General features: G+C 44.4%; 1 protein-coding gene across 1 annotated transcript in view; it reads left to right on the forward strand.

Moving 5' to 3' along the window:
* The first annotated feature begins 4,418 nt into the window (after positions 1 to 4,418).
* The window catches only part of LOC137539076 (ZP domain-containing protein-like), a 50,435-nt gene continuing 28,107 nt past the window's right edge, over positions 4,419 to 26,746 (forward strand). The window contains exons 1-4 of the mRNA XM_068261549.1: positions 4,419 to 4,468; positions 8,968 to 9,099; positions 18,844 to 18,982; positions 25,202 to 25,796. Of these exons, the coding sequence (XP_068117650.1) occupies positions 25,421 to 25,796 (376 nt within the window). The 5' untranslated portion in view covers positions 4,419 to 4,468; positions 8,968 to 9,099; positions 18,844 to 18,982; positions 25,202 to 25,420. The remainder of the gene's footprint in view (positions 4,469 to 8,967; positions 9,100 to 18,843; positions 18,983 to 25,201; positions 25,797 to 26,746) is intronic.

Here is a 26,746-nt window from a genome sequence, read left to right on the forward strand (position 1 = left end):
GCTGTAATGACAAGAGCTCCCCCATCCACTCTGATTAAATGTGCAGGTGGCGGCCTGGGGGGAAATCTCCCCCTTTCCCTCTGGGCCAATCCGCAACTGTCTGTAAGCTTCCCAGTGCCTGGCCTAGGGCCCCGGCAGTTCCAACCCCTGTCCCTGTACATACCCTGGACGTGCAGGAAAAAAACTCTTCCAGAGGTAACATAAACAGACTGTTAGAATAAATCTGCAACTCTCCAATGGCTCCAAAAAGCCTCCACTTTTATTTATAAGCAAAACAGGACAGACAAAATGGCTGAAGCGTTTCAGACAATTATGTGCCCTTACTCATAGCCTACGCAGGTATGAACAAACAAGGTATATGTACACAAGTAAAAACTCCTCCCACAGGAAGTGAGCCCATCCCTAAACGGGAAAGGGGAAGATGTTAACATACCAGACAGAAGAATTTGTGAGGAAGGAGGGAAGAAAGATAAATACAATCATAAAAATCAATACATCATGTTCAAATCCCAGCGCACATTTAAACTATCGGGCATACGGGTACCATGTGGAATATCCAAGCCACTTCACAGACAAGCAATTTGTGATTGTGATACAAATCCCCCCCCCCCACACACACACACATTTGACAATTAATCTTCTCCATACCCTTGAACGTGAAAGATCACATCTCTCCTCCATGTGTGAAAAAGAAATGTTTGGAGACATTCTCTGTGGTTGTTGCTGGTTGTAAGCGATCTTCTGTAGTGCTTGGATATTTTGACCCTCAGGAGCCTACTTGTGCAGCCCACGTCCTGCACTCGACATGGCGTGCAGGACACAACAAAAACAACGTATTTAGAATTACTTTTATTCAAATGGTAAGACGTACTTCCCATGACATGTACAGCACAATATCGGCACGTCGAGGCCCCACATCTGTAAGATCTCGCAGTGGTGAACTGAATAATAATTTTTCTTATATTATTATATTCTCTACTTAAATTGGCGACAAATATGGGCAGTGGCGTAGCAATAGGGGATGCAAAGGTTGCGACCGCACCGGGGCCCTTGGGCTAGACGGGCCCACTAGGGATCCACCTTCATCCATCTTAATAGATTTTTATTGGGGCTATGCTGATAATTAAAACCTCTATTTGTGCATTGAATAGTGGTAATCCTGAAAGGGAACCTTAACTTAGAGGGATATGGATGTTTCCTTTTAAACAATACTAGTTGCCTGACTATCCTGCTGATCTTTGCCTGCAATAGTGGATGAATCTAGTGGATGAATCACACACCTGAAACAAGCATGCAGCTAATCCAGTCTGACTTCAGTCAGAGCACCTGATCTGCATGCCTGTTGAGGGGCTGTGGCTAAAAGTATTAGAGACACAGGATCAGCAGGAGAGTCAAGCAACTGGTATTATTTTAAAAGGAAAAATGTATATCCTGTTCAGTTTAGGTTCCCTTTAACAAGCTGTTTTCTTACTCTGATTACACCTCACTGACACTGCAGCTGTCCTTGGTAGGTTTTGGGGCTCTATATCAATAAAGTGCTTGGGGCCCAATTTAAAACTCCCAATGGGGCCCCAAGCTCCTTAGTTACACCACTGAATACGGGAGCATATGAGGTGACGTATTGCTGTATTCCCTGACGTAACAGATGTTGGTCATATTCCTTGCTCAAGTAAACATCAACTTAAGATAACCCCTCCATGACAACTTCTGATCCAAAATGGCGAATTCTCGATGCAAGGATTGCTCTGTGGAGCAACATTTAATTCTTGGACAAGGGAGGGTCAATAATTGTTCTTGGGAGAAAAGATTATTGTTCAGAGACCCTTGGGCAACTTAATAATAAGGATCCCTATTTGGTATTTTCCAGTGACCCTACAGCGACTTTCAGGGATTTGCTTGAGGATCTCCTCTCCATTGGAGAGGCTGTGGGAGTTCTCTCATATATGGCAAACTTTTTGAAGGTTCGTGATTCATTTTTTCTGGTTTTTCACTATTTGCCTAAGACGCATAATAGGGTGGCCCTCCGGTTCCCAGAGTGGATGCTTACTAGAGCGAGACATATTGCCCACTCTAAAGATTTGACCAGCATGTAGAAAAAAATTATAAAAAATTCACTCCTGATACTGTTCTCTGATGACAAAGTGCATCAGGTGTTGGAGGGCGGTTGCAGGTATGCCTCCAGACAGGGGCCTTCTCTTGGTTCCATGCTGTCACCTAGTCTCTTGGTTCCATGCTGTCATCTAATCTCTTTTTTTCTTCACATCAGATATGTCTGACTTGGCTTGCCACATTGGGGCCTTATAGATGTGGGGCCTCGATGTGCCGCTATTGTGCTGTACACGACATGGGAAGACCAAGTACGTCTTAAAGTTTGAAAAAAAGTTTTCCTATATGACAGTATGTTAACTGTAATTCTCAATATGTTGTTTGTGTCTCCTGCACGTCATGTCGAGTGTAGTACAAGGGCTACACAACTAGGCCCCTGCGGGTCTGAATTTCCGAGCACTACAGAAGATCGCTTAAAACCACCAGCGACAATATGTCGAACGTCTCCAAACATTTTTTTTCACACATGAATGAGACATGCAATCTTTCATGATTAACCTCCCTAGCGTTCTGGACGAGCTGAGCTCGTCAAGAGACGCTAGAGGGCACTGCTCAGGCCCCGCTGGGCTGATTTTGATAATCTTTTTTTTCAAACATGCAGCTAGCACTTTGCTAGCTGCGTGTTTGCCCCGATCGCTGCCGCTTGCCACCGATCCGCCGCTACCGGACGCGAAAGAGGCCCCCCTCCACAGACCCCGTGCGCAGCCTGGCCGATCGCCGCCAGGCTGCGCTTTGGGGTGGATCGGGAGTCCCAGTGACCTTACGACGTCGATGACGTCACTCCGGTCTTCGCCATGGCGACGGGGGAAGCCCTAAAGGAAATCCCGTTTAGGTGTGGAGAGAATTACACATCAAATTTATGGGGGGCGATTTACGCATATTAGAAATTGCTTGTTTGTGAAACGGCTTCCATTTTCTGCTTAGGTACCCATCTGCTCGATGGTTTAAATGCACCTTGGAATTTGAACCTGATCTATTGATTTTTTTTATTGTATTTATCTTCTCCCCCCCCAACAGATTTTTTGTCTGGAATATTGACATCTTCCTCTTTGTTTTTTAGGGATGGGCTCACTTCCTGTAGGAGTTTTTTTTAACACAAAGCAGGTGTTTTTGGCACATGGCAGTGCGGAACAACCAAACTAGGTGCCGCCATCAGAGGTGTAGCTAGGGTTTTCAGCACCTGGGGACATAGACAGTTTTTGCGCCCCCCCTACTTGGACAAAATGTGTGTGGCCATGCAGCATAATGGGGACATGGTCATGGGTGGAGACAAATTTACAAATGCTGTTTAGATAGCCAGATGTACCCCCATCCCCCCAAAATATAGCGATATGTGCCCCCTTCCCCCCATTTAGATAGCCAAATGTGCCCCCTTCCCTTGTTCAGATAGCCAGATGTGCCCCCCTTTAAATTTCCAGATGCACCCCCATCCCCCATTTAAAAAGCCAGGTGTGCCCCCTATAGATAGCCATGTGTGCCCCCCTATAGATAGCCAGGTGTGCCCAGCTTTTTCTACTGCTGCTAATGCTTCTGTACTCCTCTACAGAGGGAGGCAGAGAAGCAGAGGCACCTTGGGCACTCCCACGTGCCTATCATGCATGTGGGGTGTGACAGCTCTGCTGAGCCCCCTTACAGTGCTGCGCCCGGGGACATGTGTCCCCCCTTGCCTACCCATAGCTACGCCTCTGGCCGCCATAGCAGTAATGTTATACTGCGCGAGCCGCATAAGGGTAATATAAACGCGTTGTCTTTGTGCAATTGAGAATACAAATCTAAACTAATTGTGTGGCATCTTACTGATGGTAAGACCTATACTTAATGTCATCTTAACCTGGTTTTGAATATGTTATGTTTTAGTTCTTGCACTTATTTAATTATCCCTTTACCCAACTGTGTTTTGGGTGGAAACTCGGGCCCACTGCCTTTGAGTTATACTGTTACATTACAGTTGACCCCACCCACATACTGTCATGGCCACACCCATCTTCCATCTCAGAGTACCCGGATCTTTCAGGATCTTAGCAATGCCCATGGTCAGAGTTGAAGAGATGGGATGGGAGTTGTTCTACCTATAAGGGCCTAGCATTTAAATCCAGTCCTTACCTCATTGGTCCCTTTTTTCAAAAATAAATAACTTCAATGTTTTCTAGGTTGAATTTAAATACAAAGTTGCTGCTGCTGATGGATATCCAGGCAATGTTTATATGTGGTGCTTTGATTACTGCTCCATGTATTGGGAATATGACCATGGTATTACACCACTGGATAACAGCACTTGGTATGCTTGGCAAAAAAATTCCTGGTTTCAATCAGAGGGATTCCTCCTTGTAGAATTTTACACAGACACATATTTTCATTTTGGGTAAGTTATACCTGATAAATTTTATTCTGTTTTCTTAGTTTTCTAAAACATGTATATATTGGCTAAAATTGTACATAAGCAAACATCCTAATTTCTCCAAACAGCGGCCTTTAACCACTTCTGAATCTCTGCATATCTACACCCCTTTAAACTTCACTTGCGGATCGGGGTGTAGATATGCACATCTAATGTGTACTGTTCACAGTGCACAGGAATAAAGTGTGGGGACATCTAGTGGCCAAATGTCAAAATACACCTACATAACCTGTAGTAGGGAAGTTGTTCTAAAAAAAACATAATCAATAGTAGTGATAACCGAAAACAATACCACTGTCAGTATTCATGCTTGTCACCTGTCACCTCGTATTAAAAAAGCCCAAACATTACATGCAGAATTAATCATGCTGAAGAATCATCTTCACTACAGTGGTCCTTTAAATATATACTATAATTAAATAATATTATGTAAGAAATCATGTTTTGGTTTATATTTTAAGTACGTAAACAAATTTATACCAAACACTCTTCACCAATCTTCACTATTAAAAAAGAATCAGAAATGTCCAACCACAGTTCTGTATTCATAGTCAACTCCAATTCAAGTGTTCAAAAAGTTGCAATAGATGGTCTATTGAACGGAATACTTCAGTCATCTTTAAATTTGCTCTGTGTGTGAACACCATTAACATAGCTTCTCTGCTCATAATTGATTCAGAGACAATGTTTGTACTTATTCAGTTTTTGGTTAATTAATTGCTTGTCTAAAGCTGTGTAATGTCTCCAAAATGTCTAAGAAAACCTGATAAACAGTATTTATTTTAAAGGGAGTCTGAAGTGAAAAAATAAAAAAAGCTGATACTAACCTAAGGAGGGGGAAGGCCCTGGGTCCTATAGAGCCTTCCTGTTCCTCTCCTGGTTTTGTCGTTCCTGTGCTGGCTCCCCCGATAGCAGTCTCCAACCGATGGGTCAGAGACTGCCCTCTGCCTCTGCAGGGGGAGCTTCACAATGTCTTCAAGAGCCCGAGTGCTCCCGAAGTTGGGGCGCTCCATACTGCGCATGCGTGAGTGAGCACTCGGTCTCCCAAAAACTTCCGAAGCTTCCCCCGCAGCAGCAGAGAGTAGTCTTCGACCCATCAGTTGGAGACTGCTAACATGAGTGCCAGTGCAGAAATGACAAAACCAGGAGAGGAACGGGAAGGCTCTATAGGACCCAGAGCCTTCCATTTCCTTAGGTAAGTATCTTGTTTTTTATTTTTTTCACTTCAGACACACTTTAATGACAGACTCACTTTAATGAATAACTTTGACCCTAGTTTGTACATAATAGTAAAATTGAATCTAGACACAAACAAGACCCGCAAAGCCTGACAGGGATAGAGTTTCTTGGCACTCTCAGTATAGTCAAGATTTGTATGGGCAGTAAATACAGTAATGAGATACAAAGGTCCCGTCAGCCAGTGTCTCTATTATTCAAAGGCCCACTTCACCCCTAGAAGTTCACTGTTAACAATATCATACATTTTCTCTGAAGGTTACCAAAGTACATAGAGAAAACTGCCCCACACCAAGCTCAGAAGCATCAACCTCAATGATAAAGGAACATTTGACATCAGGGTGAATAAAAGCGGGCGCTGAACAAAAGGCTTCCTTCAGATCCCTGAAGTCCTGAGAAGCTTGAATTGTATCAGCAGTTGCTTTTTTTTGAGAGATCCAAAAAACCTTGTGGAAAATCCCTTAATAAGGTTTTTTTGTAGTAATTGTCGAACCCCCTAAATCATAAAAACTTCAGGTCCTGAGACTGCGGCCAGTCAAGGACTGCAGATAACTTGGCTGCAGACTTTGAGATCACTTAACCCAAATAGGACACTTGCTGGACTTCAAAAATACATTTTTTGGGTTTGGCATAGAGCGGATTCCCCCCTTTAATCGCTGCAGCACAGCCTTCACTTGCAGACGATGCTCATAGATAGAGGATGAATACACCAAAATGTCATCAAGCTAAATTACCATGAACTTGCTGTCGAAATCTCTAAAAACATCATTAACAAATTTCTAGAATACAGCTAGAGCATTGCATAAACCAAAAGGCATGACCAGATATTCATAATGACCGTCTTGTGTGTTAAACACAGTTTTCCACTTATATCCCCTTGTTCTATGCAAATTAGATCATATGCTCCCCTCAAATCAAGTTTGAAAAATACTCGAGCCCCTAAAACCCGACTAAATAGATCTTCAATCAGAGGAAGGAGATAATTTTTATTGTTATTTTGTTTAACCCCCTGTAGTCAATGCAAGGCCTACGAGTCGACCACTATCTTTTTTTTCAGCAAAGTAAAACCCTGCCCCAGCTGGGGACGTGGATAGTCTGATAAAGCCCTTGGTTAAATTCTCTTTTATGCAATCACTTTATGGCCTGTTTTTTTTTCTCCTTGGGGGGGGGGGGGATTCCTAATCTTTTGGGCTGCTTCAGTAGCGTTATCATGGCCTGAATACAACACATTCTGCCACTAAGATTAGGGCAGGGTGGCCTTGTGGCACATTGAAGACCCAAGCTTATGGATCTCCTTGAATTAAGGAGACAAAGGGCTTGATTCACAAAAGAGTGCTAACTGTTAGCACGGCCTTTTTTGCGTGAATTTTTGCATTTTCGCAAACGCGTTATCGAAAACGATATCGGTTTCGCGGTAAAATTCGCATTTGCACGCAAAAACGTTATCGGTTCGCGCGAAAATTTGCGATCGCGCGCAATGCGAAAATTCACGCGAAAACGGCCGTGCTAACAAGTTAGCACTCTTTTGTGAATCAAGCCCAATGAATGCTACCTGTTGGGTTTCAGTCCCAGAAGCTTTAGGTCTCCCATAAAAGTACATGAGGTAAGCGTTCATGAAATTAGTGAACTTTGAACGATTACCAGTGAATTTTACAGGCAGGGGTAATTTAGGTTCAGCAGCTAGAGCCATATGAGGAGTTACTACTGGACCAGCATTAGGTGGATGATCAGGCATATTAACAGTAGAATGATTGACTTGTGTGGCATCCCCTTCAGTCACAGCTTTGGTCAGCTGATCAATTTTCTGCTGCATATCTTCCAAATTCTTTTTTAGGCCTGTGATAATGTAAGATATGGGGGATTTCCTGCCTTCAATATCAGTATCTACGTCACAATCTCCTGCACACCCTTTAGCCAGTGTGATGCATCCCCGCTCAATCGAGGGATGATCAGTGTTTTGTCCCAACGGTCAGTTACACCCAAGCCTTTTAAGTGTGCAAGATATAGACACTGATGAAACAGAAGGCAGAAGTACCACCAAACCAAACCAGACAACACAGACAACGATAAAGACAGTCCAGGGTCATACACTGAGAGATAATCTACAAAACCAGGGGATATCAGAAAAGTGGCAAATCAAGGCACGGTTTCAGTCCAGGCAGCCACTCACAAGAGTAGTAATGTCCAGGCAAATGATCAGTCCAGGCAGCAATTCAAAGAGTAGTCTGAGTCCAAACAAAAGTATCACAACAGTAGATCAATCAGATTTAGCGCACCAAACAGCTAGAGAAGCTAACAATATCATGGATAGTTAAATCTGAGTACAGGCAAACTTTTATATCAGCACTCACCAATCAGTGGCTGGCCACACACCGTATCCACGAATCAGATGCCCAGTCTTACTTCCTGGTATGCTCTTACAGCAGGCAGTACGCAATGTACGCTGGCTCCTGAGTGCATTGGTAGAGCACATTACTCTATGCACTCGTCTCCTGGAGCTGTCAGAATGCACAGGTGCACACACTCTGGCAGAGACGTCAAGACTGATGTCACAGATCAGCTGCTAGATGTGCAACTCTGTCTGCCACCAGAAGCCACAGAATCACAGCGGGCCCGGGAAACAGGTGAGTTCATGACAGCATTTTGATTATCAGTGTAAGAGCACTCCCTCATTCCTTCTGTGGTGCAATGTGATTTTTATCCAAGCAAAAATGTAGCGCATGCTGCCTTTTTCCTAGGTTTGCGTTAAATTAATTGGAACACAAGAAAATCACAAAATAAATGTGGCACTAGGTGATTTTCTTGCGATTTCCCTATATGATATTAAATCCATCCACCCATCACTGGTGAAAGGTGGAAATCGAAACTGCATTAAAGCGCATTTGCAATCATGATTTGCTGTGAAAAAAGGGCTGTTATTCTTCACTTCTTTTTTGGTAGTTATTAACTGAACCAGGGACAGTGGAGTTCTAATAACACACAGCTAGCATTCCTTTGTCTGGTGGAAGTCAGAAATAAACTCAAGACATTTTGGAGACTGTACACACATCCAACTGTGAGACTAATGTAGCTAAACTGTTCGCTAAAGGAAGTGAATTAGTAGTATTAAAAAAAATAGTATTATAAAAATGTACCAAATAGAAAAGAAGAAATAACATCACAAGTTTAATAAAACTAAAAAGGTGTCCTGAAATATCTGTATAATTTATCTCTGCTCCCATTTACAGCACAAATGAATACACTTGTGGACTTCATTATTGTTATTATTGGGCGCTTCCAGCTTTTGTGGATTTGGGAAAGAGATCTGACAATAACAGACTAAATAATCCCCCTGTGACTACTTCGATACCAGTTATAAGGTGATGTATACCACCACATTGACCAGTTTTTACTGTAGCAGACATGCAATTAGAGTAAAGCTCAACACACACCATACAATCTTGGTTGTACAGATTTACCAAATCTATGTAGTATAAGGTCCATTAGATTGAAAATACCTTTAATGATTGATTGGATAAGCTCTTATACTACATGAAAGTGATAAGATTGAACAACCAAGATTGTATGGTGTGTGTTGAGCCTTAGGCTAAGTTCACGGTGGACATCATGTTGCCTGTAAAAGCCGTAACAGAACGGGAAATCGCACTGCACTTGCCTTGCACACAGCCAATGAGAAGTATGCTTCATTATCACTATTAGCGCATGTGTTTTATGGTAACGCACTGCATGCAGTGCGTTGGGGTGTGGCGCGCTGTTGGACTGCACTCAGGGGCATAGGGGGGAGCATCCCCTGTGGCTGCGGGGGGCCAAGAGGTGTGGGGGGGACAACTACTAACCTTCCCTTTCTCTGACACTCCAGATCATTGTTTTTGTGACTACACATGTTATGGGTATGATGATCCTGATTGACATACATCTTTTATGGCCCTTGTATGATAAACTCCCATGTTGTGTGGATCACCAAGGGAGACAAGGGAAGGGTTGTGAACATTAAGGGGCCCCATCAATGTTTTGCTGGGGGCCCTGGCTGCACCGATGAAAAGCATTAGGATAAAATGGGGGCCTGGGCAAAATAGCGCTTTGTGTTCAATGCTGATGGTCACCTGGCTTTTTTATTTAGATTTGGAGGGGGCTAAAATCCACCAGGCCCCACCAAGCCCCTAGACTCCCTCTAGGACCTAGGCAGCTGCCTAGGTTTGCCTTGTGAATGTAGCCTATGTAGCACTCAGTCACATACATATACAAATCTCACCCTTACCTTTCATTTCTTTACCTTCACGCTCTCTATGTCTACTCTCACCACTTGCAGTCATTTATTGTGTTTTATGGCCCAGCATCTCCCTTTATAGAACACTTTTCAGCATGGCTTCTCTAGTTCCACTCCATCAATAAACCCTCTATCATTATGATCAACGTCAGTTTCCCCATAGACACTAACGACCCTGCTTCCACTACATTTATTTTGTTAACCTCCTCCTCTGTCTCCTCCCAGTGGCCAGTCCCTCAACCCACAAAGATAGCCAAACCCGGGATTGTGTCTTTTTTTGGTTCTGCTCTATCAAAAGCTTAAAAAAGTATACATTTTTTTTCTTTCAGATCACAACGGTCACAATCAGTTCTTCCCTTTCTTCACCTCTCTCCTCCACACTGTGCACACCTTTGTGTAGAAATACAACTGCCAAGCATTTGTGACACTGACCCTGAGGCCGGTTTCAGACTATAAACTGGCATTAGCAATGCAGGCGCACCGAATCGCACCGTCAAAAACTGGCCTTCAGAAAACACCGTGCTATTGCCCAGTGATCCCTGTCTGGTCATTGGCCAAGCAAGAAGTGATGCGCGAGTGACACGTGCTTGCCGTCACTTCCTGCTTTGGGTATGCGGAAGTGCACGGAAGCATATTGTTAAAATACGCTTCCGTGCATGTGCGCCGCGATGTCATGTCGGTGTTTGTTTCAAAATCCACGCGTCGCCGTAGACTAACATGGCTTCCAGGCCACAGCTTAGGATGCGGCAAAAATGTCACTTCCGTCGCATTGCGTCGCAACGTAGCAGTATGAACATCTCCAATGACTTTCATTGCACGGTGGTGGGGCACAGTAAAAATACCGCACTGCACCACCTCGTTGTGAAAGGGCCCTCAGACATGTGCCTCTGAAGAAGCTGTCTTAACTGCCGCACACATTAGGTGGCCATGGGGTACGATGTCTGGCTATTGCTCCTCCTTGGTAAGCTGCTCCATATGATGGTTTTTCACACTGTGATTTCTGTTGTACTGTAGCACCCTTTCTTTGTCATACACTTGGGTTTCTTGTTCATTTCCTGGTTTGCATGGTTTACCATTATTCTTCTCTAGTTATTTTGCACTTTCATGCAGGAACTCTGCAATACACTGAATATAGCCTGCTATTTATACCGCTGTGTTGTCTTTCATTGAAACTAGCAGCACTTTCTTTAATAACTACCTCTTTGCACTCATTACTTTTTTGTATGCATTACTACTCTTTGTTAATGCATACTGTTTTTGTGCAGGAACAAATAGCTTTGTACGCACTATGCACTTTAATATTATGATTTACTTTACCTAGGAGGTTGTGTAGAGGATTTCCTCTGACTAGTGTAGAGGAATTCATCTAACTGTTGACATAGTCTGACAACCATCTGCACAGCTGCTGATTAAAGGGAGTCCCCAACTTATGAACACCCAACGTATGAATGACACGCCAATACCAAAGGCCCACCGACACACTGCAATGTCAGGGACTCCCAGTCCTGTGCTCTCCCAGCACTTGTCTCGCGTACTTCGGGCTCCTCAGTGATGAGTGACCTCTTCTTACTTGCACGGCTCCCCCTAGTGCCAGCTTTTACCGCATATCGCATGTATTGACGCAGTCAGGAGAAGCCAGCACTAGGGGTAGCTATGTGGGTGAGAAAAAGGTCGCTAATCGCTGGAGGCGCCTGAAGCAGGTGAGAGAAGTGCTGCTGCTTCTGCTGTGCATATTCTGCACTCTGTACTGGGTTGGGGAAGAGCAAGACAGGAGGGTGGACATAATGAGGCAAAAGGGGGACACAGTAAAAGCACAGGGGGCAGAGATGGCACAGAGGGGGACACTGGAGGCACAGGGGGATGGAAAGAGGCACAGGGGGAGAGAGGAGACACAGTGTGGGGGGACAGAGGTGGCACAGGGGGACAGAGGTCGCACAGAGGGGGACACTGGAGGCACAGGGGGGCATAGAGGAGGTACAGTGGACAGAGATAGCACAGTGTTCTGTACTTAAGAATGGATTCAGGTTAAGAACGAATCTACAGTCCCAATATCGTTTGCTACAGGTACTACCTGTAAAATACTTGCCAGTGATTTTTTGATTTTCCCATAGTATGCTGTCTTATTGATTTTCATTGTTTTTAATTGTTGTGATGAATTAATAAATAAGAATTAATTTTGAAACTATCATATGATTTGGTGTGGAATGGTTTACATTTAAATTAGGTCATTCTGCACATTCCATGAATTTCTATAGTGTAATATTTATATTTCCCTGGGGCTTCCTTTAGCCCCATGTGGTCTGTGGGCTCCATCGGCGTTCTCCCCGGCTGCCCGATTGTCCTGTGATCACCTCAGGTAATTTGGACAGTCGCACTCTAATGCGCATGCGGCCAAGTGATGCATGCCCAGAATAATACGACTGGCCGTGACTGGCCAAACTACAGGAGCAGTCGAGTCCTAATCCCTAAATGTCCAGTCACTCATTCTAATTTTCTTTTCTGTAATGGATTTTAGTGGCTTCACCAAACATCTTTGGTAACAAATCTCCCCCCCCCCCCCAACAACTTAATCTATCTTAAGACCACTAAGACCACTTATCATCTTCTTCAGGCCTTAAAGACTTTTCTATCTAACATCCATTCTAGCTTTCCCCCTTTGCTTTTAAACTGCTGGAACAGTACATCCATTCAGATTTGTAATGATGCCCTTTAGTCTGTATAACAGTCCTGACTGAAGTGACCAATAATCTCCTGTTAGCAAGATCCAAAGACTGATTGTCCATAATCACACTTCTAGTTTTTTCTCTGCCTTTGACACTGCTGACCATTTTGTACTTCTGCAGACTCTTTCATTAGTAGGAGTCAAGGACCTAGAGCATTTGTGGACTTCCTGCTAGCTGTCCAGCTGGTCTATACCCATTTCAGTTTTTAGCATCACCTCTACACTGATGACACCCAGATCTATCTCTCAACAATTGACCCTTTTACACTGTTATTTAAAGACCTGACCATCTATTCGCTACAGTATTTCTGTATTAATATCATCATATTTTCTGAAACTCAATATCAGTAAAATAGCAACTATGATCTTTTCACCATTCCTTTCCACTCCAATATCTGAAGACACTATAAAACTAGAGAACCTTCCAATATCCTCAGTTTCCAATGCCTGCTCTCTTGAGGTAATATTTGTTCACTTTTGAACCTCCTGTTACCTCATTAACTACCTGCCATTACTTCCATCTCAGAAATATTTCCCATATTCACCCCTTCTTCACACAAAAAGCAAAAAAATGCTTGCCTCAGCTCTGAACTATTGCAACATCCTATTCATCCTATCAACGTATACTGCCACCTTTCCAGTCCTTACTAAACTCTGCCATTCATCTCATTCCCTTGTCTTCTTGCCCCTCTAATGTTGCCCCTTTTGGCAAAATCCCTCTATTGGCTGCCTATTACCCAGAGGATCCATTTCAAACTTTTCCAAACCCCTTCATGAGTTGTCCGTGCAATACATTTTCCCACTAATTTCCTAATTTCTAGATACCACTCCACCTCACGTGACATCTTCCTATCCTTCATTATCTCCTATCTCCTCTCACTCTCCATCAAGGACTTCTCACAAGTTTCACCCCTCTTTTAAAAAAAATATCTTCTAAAACCTTGGCCCATATGGAATTTACTTTTTCTCCCAGGTTTTCTCCGAGGTGGTATTTTCACACCTGATCGTTAGAGTTGGGCCGAAACTCCGATTTTAGGTTCGCGAACCGGGTTCGCGTACTTCCCCGGAAGGTTCGGTTCGCGTTAAAGTTCGCGAACCGCAATAGACTTCAATGGGGATGCGAACTTTAAAAAAAAAAATGTATGCTGGCCACAAAAGTGATGGAAAAGATGTTTCAAGGGGTCTAACACCTGGAGGGGGGCATGGCGGAGTGGGATACACGCCAAAAGTCCCCGGGAAAAATCTGGATTTGACGCAAAGCAGCGTTTTAAGGGCAGAAATCATATTGAATGCTAAATGACAGGCCTAAAGTGCTTTAAAACATCTTGCATGTGTATACATCAATCAGGTAGTGTAATTAAGGTACTGCTTCACACTGACACACCAAACTGTTCACTGAACAGAACAGGTATGCAGTGGCGGGTTCACTGAACAGAACAGGTATGCAGTGCCGGGTTCACTGAACAGAACAGGTATGCAGTGGCGGGTTCACTGAACAGAACAGGTATGCAGTGGCGGGTTCACTGAACAGAACAGGTATGCAGTGCCGGGTTCACTGAACAGAACAGGTATGCAGTGGCGGGTTCACTGAACAGAACAGGTATGCAGTGGCGGGTTCACAGAACAGGTATGCAGTGGCGGGTTCACTGAACAGAACAGGTATACAGTGGCGGGTTCACTGAACAGAACAGGTATGCAGTGGCGGGTTCACTGAACAGGTATGCAGTGGTGGGTTCACAGAACAGGTATGCAGTGGTGGGTTCACAGAACAGGTATGCAGTGGTGGGTTCACTGAACAGGTATGCAGTGGTGGGTTCACAGTACAGGTATGCAGTGGTGGGTTCACAGAACAGGTATGCAGTGGTGGGTTCACAGTACAGGTATGCAGTGGTGGGTTCACAGTACAGGTATGCAGTGGTGGGTTCACAGAACAGGTATGCAGTGGTGGGTTCACAGAACAGGTATGCAGTGGTGGGTTCACAGAACAGGTATGCAGTGGTGGGTTCACAGAACAGGTATGCAGTGGTGGGTTCACAGAACAGGTATGCAGCCAGGGACAAGCTAAGCCTAACTAATCTTTCCCTATGAGAGAGAGTGTGCAGCAGCTCGCCCTACTCTCACTAATGCAGGCACACGAGTGACCGTAATGGTTGCCGCTGCCAGCCTTTTAGTAGGGGGGAGTGGCTCCAGGGGCTAGTGTAGCCTAATTGGCTACACTGTGCCTGCTGACTGTGATGTAGAGGGTCAAAGTTGACCCTCCATGGTGCATTATGGGGCGAACCGAACTTCCGCAAAGGTTCGCCTGCGGGACGCGAACGCGAACCACGGAAGTTCGCATGGAACCGTTCACAGGCGAACCGTTCGGCCCAACTCTACTGATCGTGTCTTTTAAGCCACTAGCAAGCAAGAATGTACTCAGAATATTTTGATAATAGTTTTTTCGCCTAGTTTTTGGTACTTTTTCAATTGAAAAGGTATTTTGAACATAAGATGGAAAATTGTCTCCTAAAACTTAGGAGAAAAAGTGAATTGCATATGTCCCCTTGCCTCCCATGCTCTGAACCTTGAAACCTTCAAATTCATCCTTAAAACGTACCTCTTGAGACAAGCTTATAATATGTTTTTAGAGACATGGGCCCACATGCAATTACATTTTTCACCTGCGTTATCTCCTAGGAGATCATTTTCATCTTCTCTTTAAACTACCTTTTTACCATTTTACAATTGAAAAAGTACCCAAAAGTTAGTGAAAAAGTACTATCAAATTTATTTTGAGTATTTTCTTGCTTGCTGGTGGCTCAAAAGGCATTTTATGACAAGTTGTGAAAATATCGCCTAGGAGAAAACTTAGGAGAAAAAAAGAATTGCATATGGCCTATGGGGCCACATGCAAATTTACTTTTTCACCTGAGTTTTCTCCTGGGAGATCATTTTTCATCTTCGATTTAAAATAACTTTCCAGCACTTTTCAACTAAAAAAGTTCCAAAAAGTAGGTGAAAAGTACTATTAACATTATTTTGAGTATTTTCTTGCTTTCTGGTAGCTTAAAAGGCATTTTATTGACAAGTTTTAACACCTAGGATAAAACTCAGGTGAAAAAGTGAATTGCATATGACCCATATTCACATTTGCATGACATTGCAACACTTGGGGCTTGGTTCACAAAAGGGTGATAACTGAGTTATCACTCCTAAAAGCTTTGCACGTGCAAACTAGGGTGCTAAGTAGTTTGCACGTGCAAACTAGGGTGCGAACTAGGGTGCAAACTACTTAGCACCCTAGTTTGCACATGCAAAGCTTTTAGGCGTGATAACTGAGTTATCACACCTTTGTGACTCAAGCCCTTGCTGTGCTGAAACTACTTGTAGATTATCCTGCACCCTCACTTTCAAGAATAAACACATTCAAGAATAAAAACTCTTTTGTTTGGAACAGCATCATTCAATAGTGCATTACAATAAACAAAAGGCTGACATATAAAAGGGCCATATTTTGAGAGGTAACCCCCTCTTTTTCAAGCCTGCATAGCCTCTGATATGCTTTGTGCACATGAGACTATATATAGTCAAATACCTGTTCAGGACCCAATAAGCAGAGAGACCACAAGACTGTGCCCACCAATCACAATGTGACTGCTAACCAGAAGTGCAGTCTTGTGGTCTCTCTGCTTATTGGCTCCTGGATAGCAGCCTGACTATACATAGTCTTAAAAATGATGGAGCTGGGTCATCTACAAGTGGTTTCAAGTTCGACTACCTCCGTGCGGATAAGCACATCTTATTTGCTGGTTGTGTGCTGCCTACTCCATTGTTGTAACACTTGCTGTCTTAGCTCCCGGTACTTATGTGGCAATATTATTCAAATGAACATGCACTGGTGTAAGCCCAAAAACATCAGGCACTGCCCCTGGCCAGCACCAGTCTATGTGGCTGTTAACATCAGGGAGATACGGTACCATGCAAGCAAGGAGGAAAATTAATTCCTTGCAAATAAAGCACTCTTGTCCTAATGGAGGAAATGGGAGTAATACAAAGAAGTCAGTCTATTGCTTCTGTTTGACCACCCTCTTAATTAGAAGGCAACCAAAAAGTCACATTTTAGTCACAATTTTAGGTGTAACTCAAATTAGAAAAGTATAGGGGTCACTCTATGGGCTTGATTCACAAAAGAGTGCTAACTGTTAGCATGGCCGTTTTCACGTGAATTTTCGCATTGCGCACGATCGTGAATTTTCACGTGAAACAATACCGTTTTCGTGCGCAAATGCGAATTTTTATGCGAAAATGATACCGATTTTGCGCGAAAACGTTATCATTTCGCACGAAAATTCGCGATCACGAGCAATGCGAAAATTCGCGCGAAAACGGCTGTGCTAACAGTTAGCACTCTTTTGTGAATCAAGCCCTATATGTAAGTCACACAAAAACTTCTCATACTTATAGCCGGGATGTGGGTAAGAGCGGGGTCGGTTCTAGACTTTTTGCCCCTTGAAGCAATACATTGTGAAGACGCCCCTGTCCTCCCCCTACCCAACGTGTGTGTGCAAAGTTGGACTGGATAGGAGAGACACATTGATCTGTGCATTGCAGGCATTGGCACTACGCTTACCTCCCTCTGCTTCCTCCAAGACAGCATCTCCTCCCTGCTGGCCCGCAGCATCTGATCCCCAGGATGCTGGGTATGTGCTGCACCGGTGCCGCATCACTCTCCCACACTTAACAGATTATCGATGGGATCACCAGCCACATGTGAAGTTCTGCTTCCTCTCTGACTACAGCAGCGCCTCATGTGACCCGGCAGCACATAACAGGTTACATGAGGCACCACTGTAGCCATGGATAAAGGACGTTGGACGGGTGGTTTAGGATCCCATTGCTGGAGCACTGAGAGGAGGTGAGTGAAGCGGCACCGCAAATCTAGGGAGGGAGGGAGAGATGGGGAGTGCAAGGAGGGGGACATATGGAGAGGGGAGCCACCTCTTGTCGCCCTCTAATTGTTTCCACTCTGAAACGCATGATTGATGCTGCTTCATGGAAAAACCATTCTTGGGTCGGAGCACATCAGCAGTAATGTGTCTTATCACCCAATGCTGGGCTGAGGTAGAGGCTCCAGTCTCTGGGCACATGGCTTCAAGGGCGCAGGGAGGGGGCCAACATCTATCTCCCTCTCTCTCTCCTCAGGCCCCTCTTGCAATGTGTATGTCTAATACTGTATGGGAACACATCCAGCTACTGTAATGAGGGGAAGGGGGTCGCCTAATACTGTATAGGGGCACAGCTGGCTATAGTATTGGGAAGGGAGCCGGTACCAGGGGCACGTTTGCTACCTATACTGGCGTGGGCACAGTTCAGAGGGGGGGGGGCACACTTTGGGTTCTCCACCTCTAGTGCTGGAGAACCTTGTCCCGGCCCTGCTATCACCACAAGCAAATATCATGGGATCACTAAAGCAGGTCAATCAGCCAGTAATTAAAGGGTCTCTCAAGCAAATGTATGTTGCATAAACCCTTACCAGTGCACTGTGCAGAGGTGTATGGCTAGTGGAGTGTTTTTGGAAGAATGCCTTAAATGGTTAAAATTTATATAAAATAAAACATAGCATTATAAGTTTGGGTTAAGCAAATGATGCAGACAAGTCTACCTTAGGTGGATTGGCCAGGGACATAATAAAGGACATTTTCCACAGTGGGCTCTGCATAATGTTGTGCAGCTACACAGCAAGCCACACTGTTTCCTCTCCTGTTAGGAAACCTCTCCCCGATAATGTGAGATCTATGACACTTATTCTCCATTGCCTAATAATGCAGCGTTGCTTGAGAAGACTAATTATTCATGTATCAATACTAGTGTTGGTCATGTCTAGGAGAACTCATGGATAAACGGGTGATTTGTTTGATCAGCTGACAGATTTGTAAAGCTCTGATTTGCTGTGATCACATCCTGCTTTAGCACATGATCATGATTAGCAAATCAGAGACATACGGTACATATCTATCACCTGACCAAACTCATTGCATGCTTCTCCATGAGTTCTCCTAGACATGATCATCACTAATCACCACATATCATTTACATTTAGTATTATACATCACATTTGTTTTCTTGTTCTTAAAGGGTTCCTTGGAACTGTCCAGGACTGGTTAACATAACAACATATGACGTTGATGGAGATATTGTGAGGTGTAGATATGCATCCAGTTACTGGTATGAATGTGCAAATTGTTACCATGATCCACAGTTTACTATAGACCAGGTAAGTACAGTGGCAGTGCGATTTGGCATTTTTATTGAAGTGTGATAAAGGAATAACCTACCGAGTATGTTTTACAACAGGCAAGGCTATATTTATAATTTTTGCCATCCCATGTGTTTGGTATCTTATGCTCATAAATGTACAGCTACCACATCTCAGCAAATTTATGCCTGCTGACACTCAGTAGCAGTAATTGTTGGACACTATGGGAACTCCATCGGATCACATGATTTTCAGGTTGACCCGGGCCAAATTTAAACTGACATTTTGTGGTCAAATAAAGCAATGCCTACTAAATAGGACATCTGGCTAATGATGGGTTCCTCTTGTAACCTAATACAAGGTGGCAAAATCTATAAAACACCTGATCTGCTGCATGCTTGTTCAGGTTCTATGGCTAAATGTATTAGAGGCAGAGGATCAGCAGCGCAGCCAGGCAACAGGTATTACTTAAAAGGAAATAAATATGACAGCCTCCAAATCCCTCTCATTACAGTTGTCCTTTAACTGCTTGCTGACTGCTCCACGCCAATCGGTGTGGACACGGTGGTAACTTCAGAACCGCTCAATGCCAATTGGCGTGAAGTCCTGGGGCGGAGTTTTGCAGGAGGTTGCGCGCCGGTGCATGCGCATCTCTCCTTGAATAACAGAGCTCCGCTCCGTCATCAGTCTCCCAGCAATGATCGCCGCTAGGAGACTGTTAGACGGCGAAACCGCGATCTATTCACAATGTACAGCGCTGCGATCTAAGACGCTGTACTGGTAACAGCCGTGACACTCGTCTGTCCCCTTGGGAGGAACAGAGAGCGATCGGCTCTCATTGGTTGATGTCTATGAGAGCCGATCGCTGGGATTGGCTGCCGGGGAGAGGGAGGGAGGGTGGGGATTAAGATAATTAAAAAAATATGCCCAAATTTATTCTAAAAAAAACAAATAAGAAAATAAACAAACACCCCTGCAGCGATCAGAGCCCACCAACAGAGACCCCTCTTCCTGTTTCCGGGTTAATGTAAGCGCTTGGCTGCGCAGGCATACAATGGCGCAAGTGTCCCTGACACTACCTGCCACACACTGCTGTCGCAGGCTGTTGTAATTTATTAGCATCTTTGAATCAACAGCCGGCTCATCAACTTAGTGTGTGCAGGTATGGTAGGAATATTTTAAAAAATAAATAATTATTATAATTGCATGCATTAGGGGGCGAAATGAATTATGATAGCGGGCAGAGGGGGCGGAGACCAACGAGATTGACTTGTGTAAGAGGCAGAGCTACTTTGCACCGCTCTGCCTCTTCCTGCATGTTCATGGCAGCACAATCTGCGACCTGCAAATTTGTGGATTTTTGCATGGGTTTTTTAGGGGCAAAAAGAACTCGTTCTGCCGCAGGAATGCAGCAAATCAGCATAGAATTGAATGAAGTACATGGCTGTATAAGAAAATAAGATAAAAAAGACACTTCAGAGTCGCTTTAAGTACCAGAGAAATTTTCACATTTCAGTGCTCCTCAAGTTCATTAGTCAAAATCTTTAGCGCTACTTATTATCCCTATATTGTGTTTTTTTTCCTAGGACAAATTAGACTTTTTGTGGGTAATATTATTATTTCTTTTTTGTAATTACTTTATTTTCTATGCATTTTGAAGGGAAAAATAAGGGGAAATAAAAAAAACAAACCACACTATTTCTCAATATTTGTTCATTGTAGCTTTAAAATAAACAGTGCTACTGTACATAAAACCCACGCTTTTTCCCCTAGTCACTGCCTGTAACAGTGATCGTCCAAAAAAAGGAAAAGAGGCACAGGTTGGCTCACGGAACAAATGTTCTCTTGCACCAATTAGTGCTACCCTTAAGCCACCAGTGTGCAGGCACAAGAACACATGCACAAATGTTCCCATGTGACAGAAGATTGCAGGGGCGTGAGATTCACATCTTTGTGGCTCAGAAGGTGAGAAATTAGGATGTGAGTCTCATGTCCTAAAGTCCAAAGTGGTTAAGGCTGAGCATCACTTGTAATGTTTTTCTATGAGCTGCACAGCTCTCCACAATTGTTCTTGCTTCAACCCATTTCCAAAATTAAATTGTGGAAAACACATACAAAAATGCTATCACACTGAGATAAAAAAAAAAAAAAGTACCCAAGTGCCCAGCCTACCAGATTAACAATTGAAAAATTGGACAGCATGGGGCTTTCCCTTAAAAGTAATTGTTTAAGAAAAAGTGTATGGTCACTTAAAATGACAAACGACCTGAAAGGGATACTACCATATTTATTTCATTGTAACCACTTGAGGACCAGAGGTTTATACCTCCCTAGTGACCAGGCCATTTTTTTTTACAATTCAGCACTTCACAACTTTAACCGTTTATCTCTCGGTCATACAACGTAGCACTCAAATTAATTTTACCCCCTTCTCTTCTCACAAATAGAGCTTTCTTTAGGTGTTATTTGATTGCTGCTGTGGTTTTTTTCAATTATATTCAGGTCTGGGGTCTAAGATGGCAATTCCAGAATGTTGTACTTGTTCCTCTGCATTAATGCCTTAGTGGATTTTGAGCAGTGCTTAGGGTCGCTGTCTTGTTGAAACATCCAGCCCCGGCGCAGCTTCAGCTTTGTCACTGATTCCTGGACATTGGTCCCCAGAATCTGCTGATACTGAGTGTAATCCATGCGTCCTTCAACTTTGACAATATTCCCAGTCCCTGCCCTGGCCACACAGTCCCGCAGCATGATGGAACCACCACCATATTTTACTGTAGGTCGCAGGTGTTTTTCTTGGAATGCTGTGTTCTTTTTCCTCCATGCATAACGCCCCTTGTTATGCCCAAATAACTGAATTTTAGTTTCATCAGTCCACAGCGCCTTATTCCAAAATTAAGCTGGCTTCTCCAAATGTGCTTTAGCATATCTCAAGCGGCTCTGCTTGTGCTGTGGTTGGAGAAAAGGCTCCCTGTGCATCAACCGAATGGCTGACCGATGCACAGTCAGGCTCGGACTGAGCCACCGAACCACCGATGGTCCCATCGGTGGGCCCTGACTGCCCCGCCTCCTGGGGGCCCCAGAGCTAAGAGGGAGGGGGGCACAGCTTGGAAGGGGGGGAATTGGGCACAGAGCGGCGGGGAGGGGGGAAGCGTCCCCCCCTCCCTCACCTAGGGGCCCCCCCTTCCGCACACCCCCCTCCTCTAGAAGTGCAGCCAGCAGCGAGCGGAGAATAGCTACAGAGCTTCAGATGATGCTAGCTCCGCTCCGCATGCCACTGCTGCTGCCCTGCTGGTCACTGTCTGCTGTAGTGACGCTGTCCAATCACGCTCTCGCAGTACTTCCTGCGAGAGCGTGATTGGACAGCGTCACTACAGGAGACAGAGACCAGCAGGGCAGCAGCAGCGGCATGCGGAGCGGAGCTAGCATCATCTGAAGCTCGGTAAACTATTCTCCGCTCGCTGCTGGCTGCACTTCTGGAGGAGGGGGGTGCGCGGAAGGGGGGGCCCTAGGTGAGGGAGGGGGGGAGGCTTCCCCGCTGATCTGTGCCCGCTGCCCCCCTTCCAAACTGGGGGGGGGGGGGGACTTGCATTGTGTGGGGGTATCTGCCACCAACCTGATTGCATTGTGTGGGGGTATCTGCAGCCAACCTATTTGCATTTTGTGGGGGTATCTGCAGCCAATCTGTTTGCATTTTGTGGGGGTATCTGCAGCCAACCTGATTGCATTTTGTGGGGGTATCTGCCACCAACCTGATTGCATTGTGTGGGGGTATCTGCAGCCAACCTGATTGCATTTTGTAGGGGTATCTGCCACCAACCTGATTGCATTGTGCGGGGGTATCTGCAGCCAACCTGATTGCATTTTGTGGGGGTATCTGCCACCAACCTGATTGCATTGTGTGGGGGTATCTGCAGCCAACCTGATTGCATTTTGTGGGGGTATCTGCTGCCATTTGACTACTTGATGAATTATCATGAGGCATGTAACTACTTGAATATTTTATCTAAAATGTATCTGGGCAGACCTAATCTCTGTGAATAACACCGCTACTTATTTTGTGTTTTGTATTTTTTTTTTAAGTCTGCCCATGACTCATCATGACCACGCCGATGTTCCAGTGCGTGGTGACACCCATTTAGATTCGCTGCGCGCGCCGCATTTAGACATATCCCTACTGGAGACTGTCCTCAGAATTGCTCACAATCTATTCCCTACCATAAAGTCATGCAAAATTTCTAGAGTACATGTGTATGTGAGCCCAAAATGGTGGGGGGGGGGGGGGGGAGGGAGGAGGAGGAGAGGGGGGTGGGCTCCAGGCTGAAACTTTCTAGGTGGGCCCTTGGTGTCCCAGTCCGACCCTGTGCACAGTGACTCCATCTGCAGCAAGGTGATGTTGTAGGTCTTTGGTGCTGGTCTGTGGGTTGACTCTGACTGTACTCACCATTCGTCGCTTCTGTCTATCCGAGATTTTTCTTGGTCTGTCACTTCGAGCTTTAACTTGAACTGAGTCTGTGGTCTTCCATTTCCTCAATATGTTCCTAACTGTGGAAACAGACAGCTGAAATCTCTGAGACAGCTTTCTGTATCCTTCCCCTAAACCACGATGGTGAATACTCTTTGTCTTAAGGTCATTTGAGAGTTGTTTTGAGACTCCCATGTTGCTACTCTTCAGATACATTTTAAAGAGGAGGGAAACTTACAATTGATCCCCTTAAATACTCTTTCACATAACTGGATTAACCTGTGTATGTAGGTCAGGGTTCACTGAATTTACCAAGCCAATTTAAGTTCCAATAATTAGTTTTAAAGGTTTTGGCATCAATAAAATGACAAATTTATGCACCTGCCTAATATTATTTAAACAATTATTGCACACTTTCTGTAAATCCAATAAACTTCATTTTACTTCTCAAATATCACTGTGTCTGTCAGTTAAATGATATATTTAACTGACATTTTTTTTCGTAACAACCAATGATTTATACAGGAAAATCATGAGGATTAACAAGGTTGCCCAAACTTTCGCATCCCACTGTATATGTAGAAAAAACAGCCTGTCATTGCTGATCAGCCCCACTGTTTACAGTGATGGGAGCTCGCACTTCAGCGAGCTCCTGTCAAATCTCGCTCCTTGCGAGATGACACCATATGGAAGCGTGGAGGAACAACAGAGCCACTCTGCCGCTGCCATATGGCGTTAGGCAGTTGCAGAGTGGTTAAACCATGCAAATTAACTGGCTGTCCTGCTGATCCTCTGATGTGATTTATAGACCTTGAACAAGGGCACAGCTAAGGTCTTTGTGGCCCCAAGCCACCCATAATTTGTGGGCCCCCGCCACCAAATGAAGCAGCACGCAAAGCGCACAGTGCCAAAAAATGGGCATGGCCATGACATAATGTAGATAGCCAGGTATAGGTGCCTCCAGTAAAGGTAGCCTAGTATAGGTGGTTCCAGTATTGCAAAGCAGGGCTTTTTGGCGCAGCTATAGAAGTAATGCCATAGTCCGCATCCTGTGCACAGGGTAATTACATCTCCCTTCGAGTCGCAACAACTCGGAGGGGAAATAGTATTTAACACGTTCCCCCTCCCCCACCCCCGAATTTGTGCAGCAGCAGAGTGAGTCGTCATTTGGCTCACCCTGCACCGAAAAGCCCTGGCGCCAGGACGCCAGTTCCTAGGTTCCTCCAGTACAGGTAGCTAGGTATAGGTGCTCCCAGTATAGGTAGCCTGGCATAGGGGCCCCCACTATAGGTAGTCTGGTAGAGGTGCCCCAGTATAGGAAGCCTGGTATAGGTGCCCCCAGTATAGGTAGCCTGGTATAGGTGCCCCCCAGTATAGGTAGCCTGGTATAGGCACCCCAATATAGGTAGCCAGGTATAAGTTCCCCCAATATAGGTAGCCAGGTATAGGTGCCTGGTGGAGTTTACTCACCTGCTCCAGGCACGTGCTTCAGACACTACTGATCCATGAAAGATCAATAGGATGCCAGGCAACTGGTATTGTTTAAAAGGCGGTCAGTATGGCAGTCTCCATATCGCTCTCAGTTGTCCTTTAAATGTTAAAAGATTCACCAATTACCTCAGAAAAAAAAACAGGGGAGAGATGCAGCACTGAGGGAGAGGAGATAGGTGAAGTGGGCTTGCTGGGACGTGCCATGGTTTGTAGTTATGTCCTTGAATATATCAACATTATATGTGTGAATTTTCAATGGAAAATCATGTATTTTCTCATCCTAGGAAAGGTGTACTGTCTCATTCGCAGAATGGTCATCTTATGGAACATATTATTTTGAAGTCATTATAGAAGATTTCCCAAAAGAAGACATTTACCTTACATACAGCGATGGGACAGTCCGTTCCAAATACAGCCCTTATTACCACAGAAATAGAGAAGCACCAAAGAAATCTGACAGATATTACTGGGATGGATCAACTGAAACATATACTGTTACCTACATGGCAACTGCTGTTTCTAGTACCTCTGACCTCCCAGAAACCAGTGTGTTTTATGCTTCAAGTTCTGACTACATGGCAACTACAGCTGACGTTTCTGGTACTTTGGACTATACAATAACCGGTGTAACAGAATTATATACTTCTGAAGACATTACTTTAGATTCTGCATCTTCTGCAACAATTCCCAAGAGTTCAACTCCGGACTACAGCACATCCCAGGAATTCACAGCAGATACTGATAGTTCAGCTACCATTTTAACACAAACCACATCATATACAGACATTACAGGAACCACAGATATGACAGCCTCTATACTACCACCTTCAACAGAACTTGAAGCACTTAGTAAAATACCTCTTCAATTCATGATACAAGGTAAGATTTTTCTTTTTTTTTTGGTTACATGCAACTGTTCCGCAACATTTTCTTACAGTAATTTCATTTGCTGTTTCAGTTGGATTGGGTTTATTGAGAAAGAGACTCCTGCTTCTGCAAGTATCACTTATCTGGATAGGCCAGTTAGAGTAGGGTCACACTTGTAGTTAAAATGTATCTGTGGCTCCGTTTTTGGGCCCGTACCAAAACCGGAGCCACGGATACCAAGGTTAAAAATAGCAGCAGTCTTCACTCAGTTTCAAAAGGATCTGTGTGCGTTCCGGGGGACAGGGTCGGACTGGGACCCAATGAACTTAGCAGCATTGTAATTAAGAAACATTGCTACCCAGTAAAACTTTGCATAGAGTCCTCCTTTAATATAAAGTAATGTCCTAGTTACCATACATATGACATGGATTAGAGTGTGAGCTCCTCTGAGGACAGTCAGTGACATGACTATGTACTCTGTAATGTGCTGCAGAAGATGTCAGTTATATATAAATACATAATAATATGGTAGGATATTAGACTATGATTATGGTAGGATTCGATTGTGAGCTCCTGAGGACAGTCAGTGACAGGACTATGTCAATTAATCTAAGTCAATAAATCTAAGAATCTCAGAAGATGTCAATCTAAAATCAACTACCCGGTGGGTGGGCTAATATCAATTACCTGGTGGGTGGACTAATATCAATTACCTGGAGGGAGGGAGGGCTAATATCAATTACCTGGAGGGTGTATGGGCTAATATCAATTACTTGGAGGGTGGGTGGGCTAATATCAATTACCTGGATGGTGGGTGGTATAATATTAATTACCTGGAGGGTGGGAGGGCTAATATCAATTACCTGGAGGGTGGGTGGTATAATATCAATTACTTGGAGGGTGGGAGGGCTAATATCAATTACCTGGAGGGTGGGTGGGCTAATATCAATTACCTGGAGGGT

The sequence above is a fragment of the Hyperolius riggenbachi genome, chromosome 11, assembly GCF_040937935.1.
Source record: "Hyperolius riggenbachi isolate aHypRig1 chromosome 11, aHypRig1.pri, whole genome shotgun sequence".
NCBI lineage: Eukaryota > Metazoa > Chordata > Amphibia > Anura > Hyperoliidae > Hyperolius > Hyperolius riggenbachi.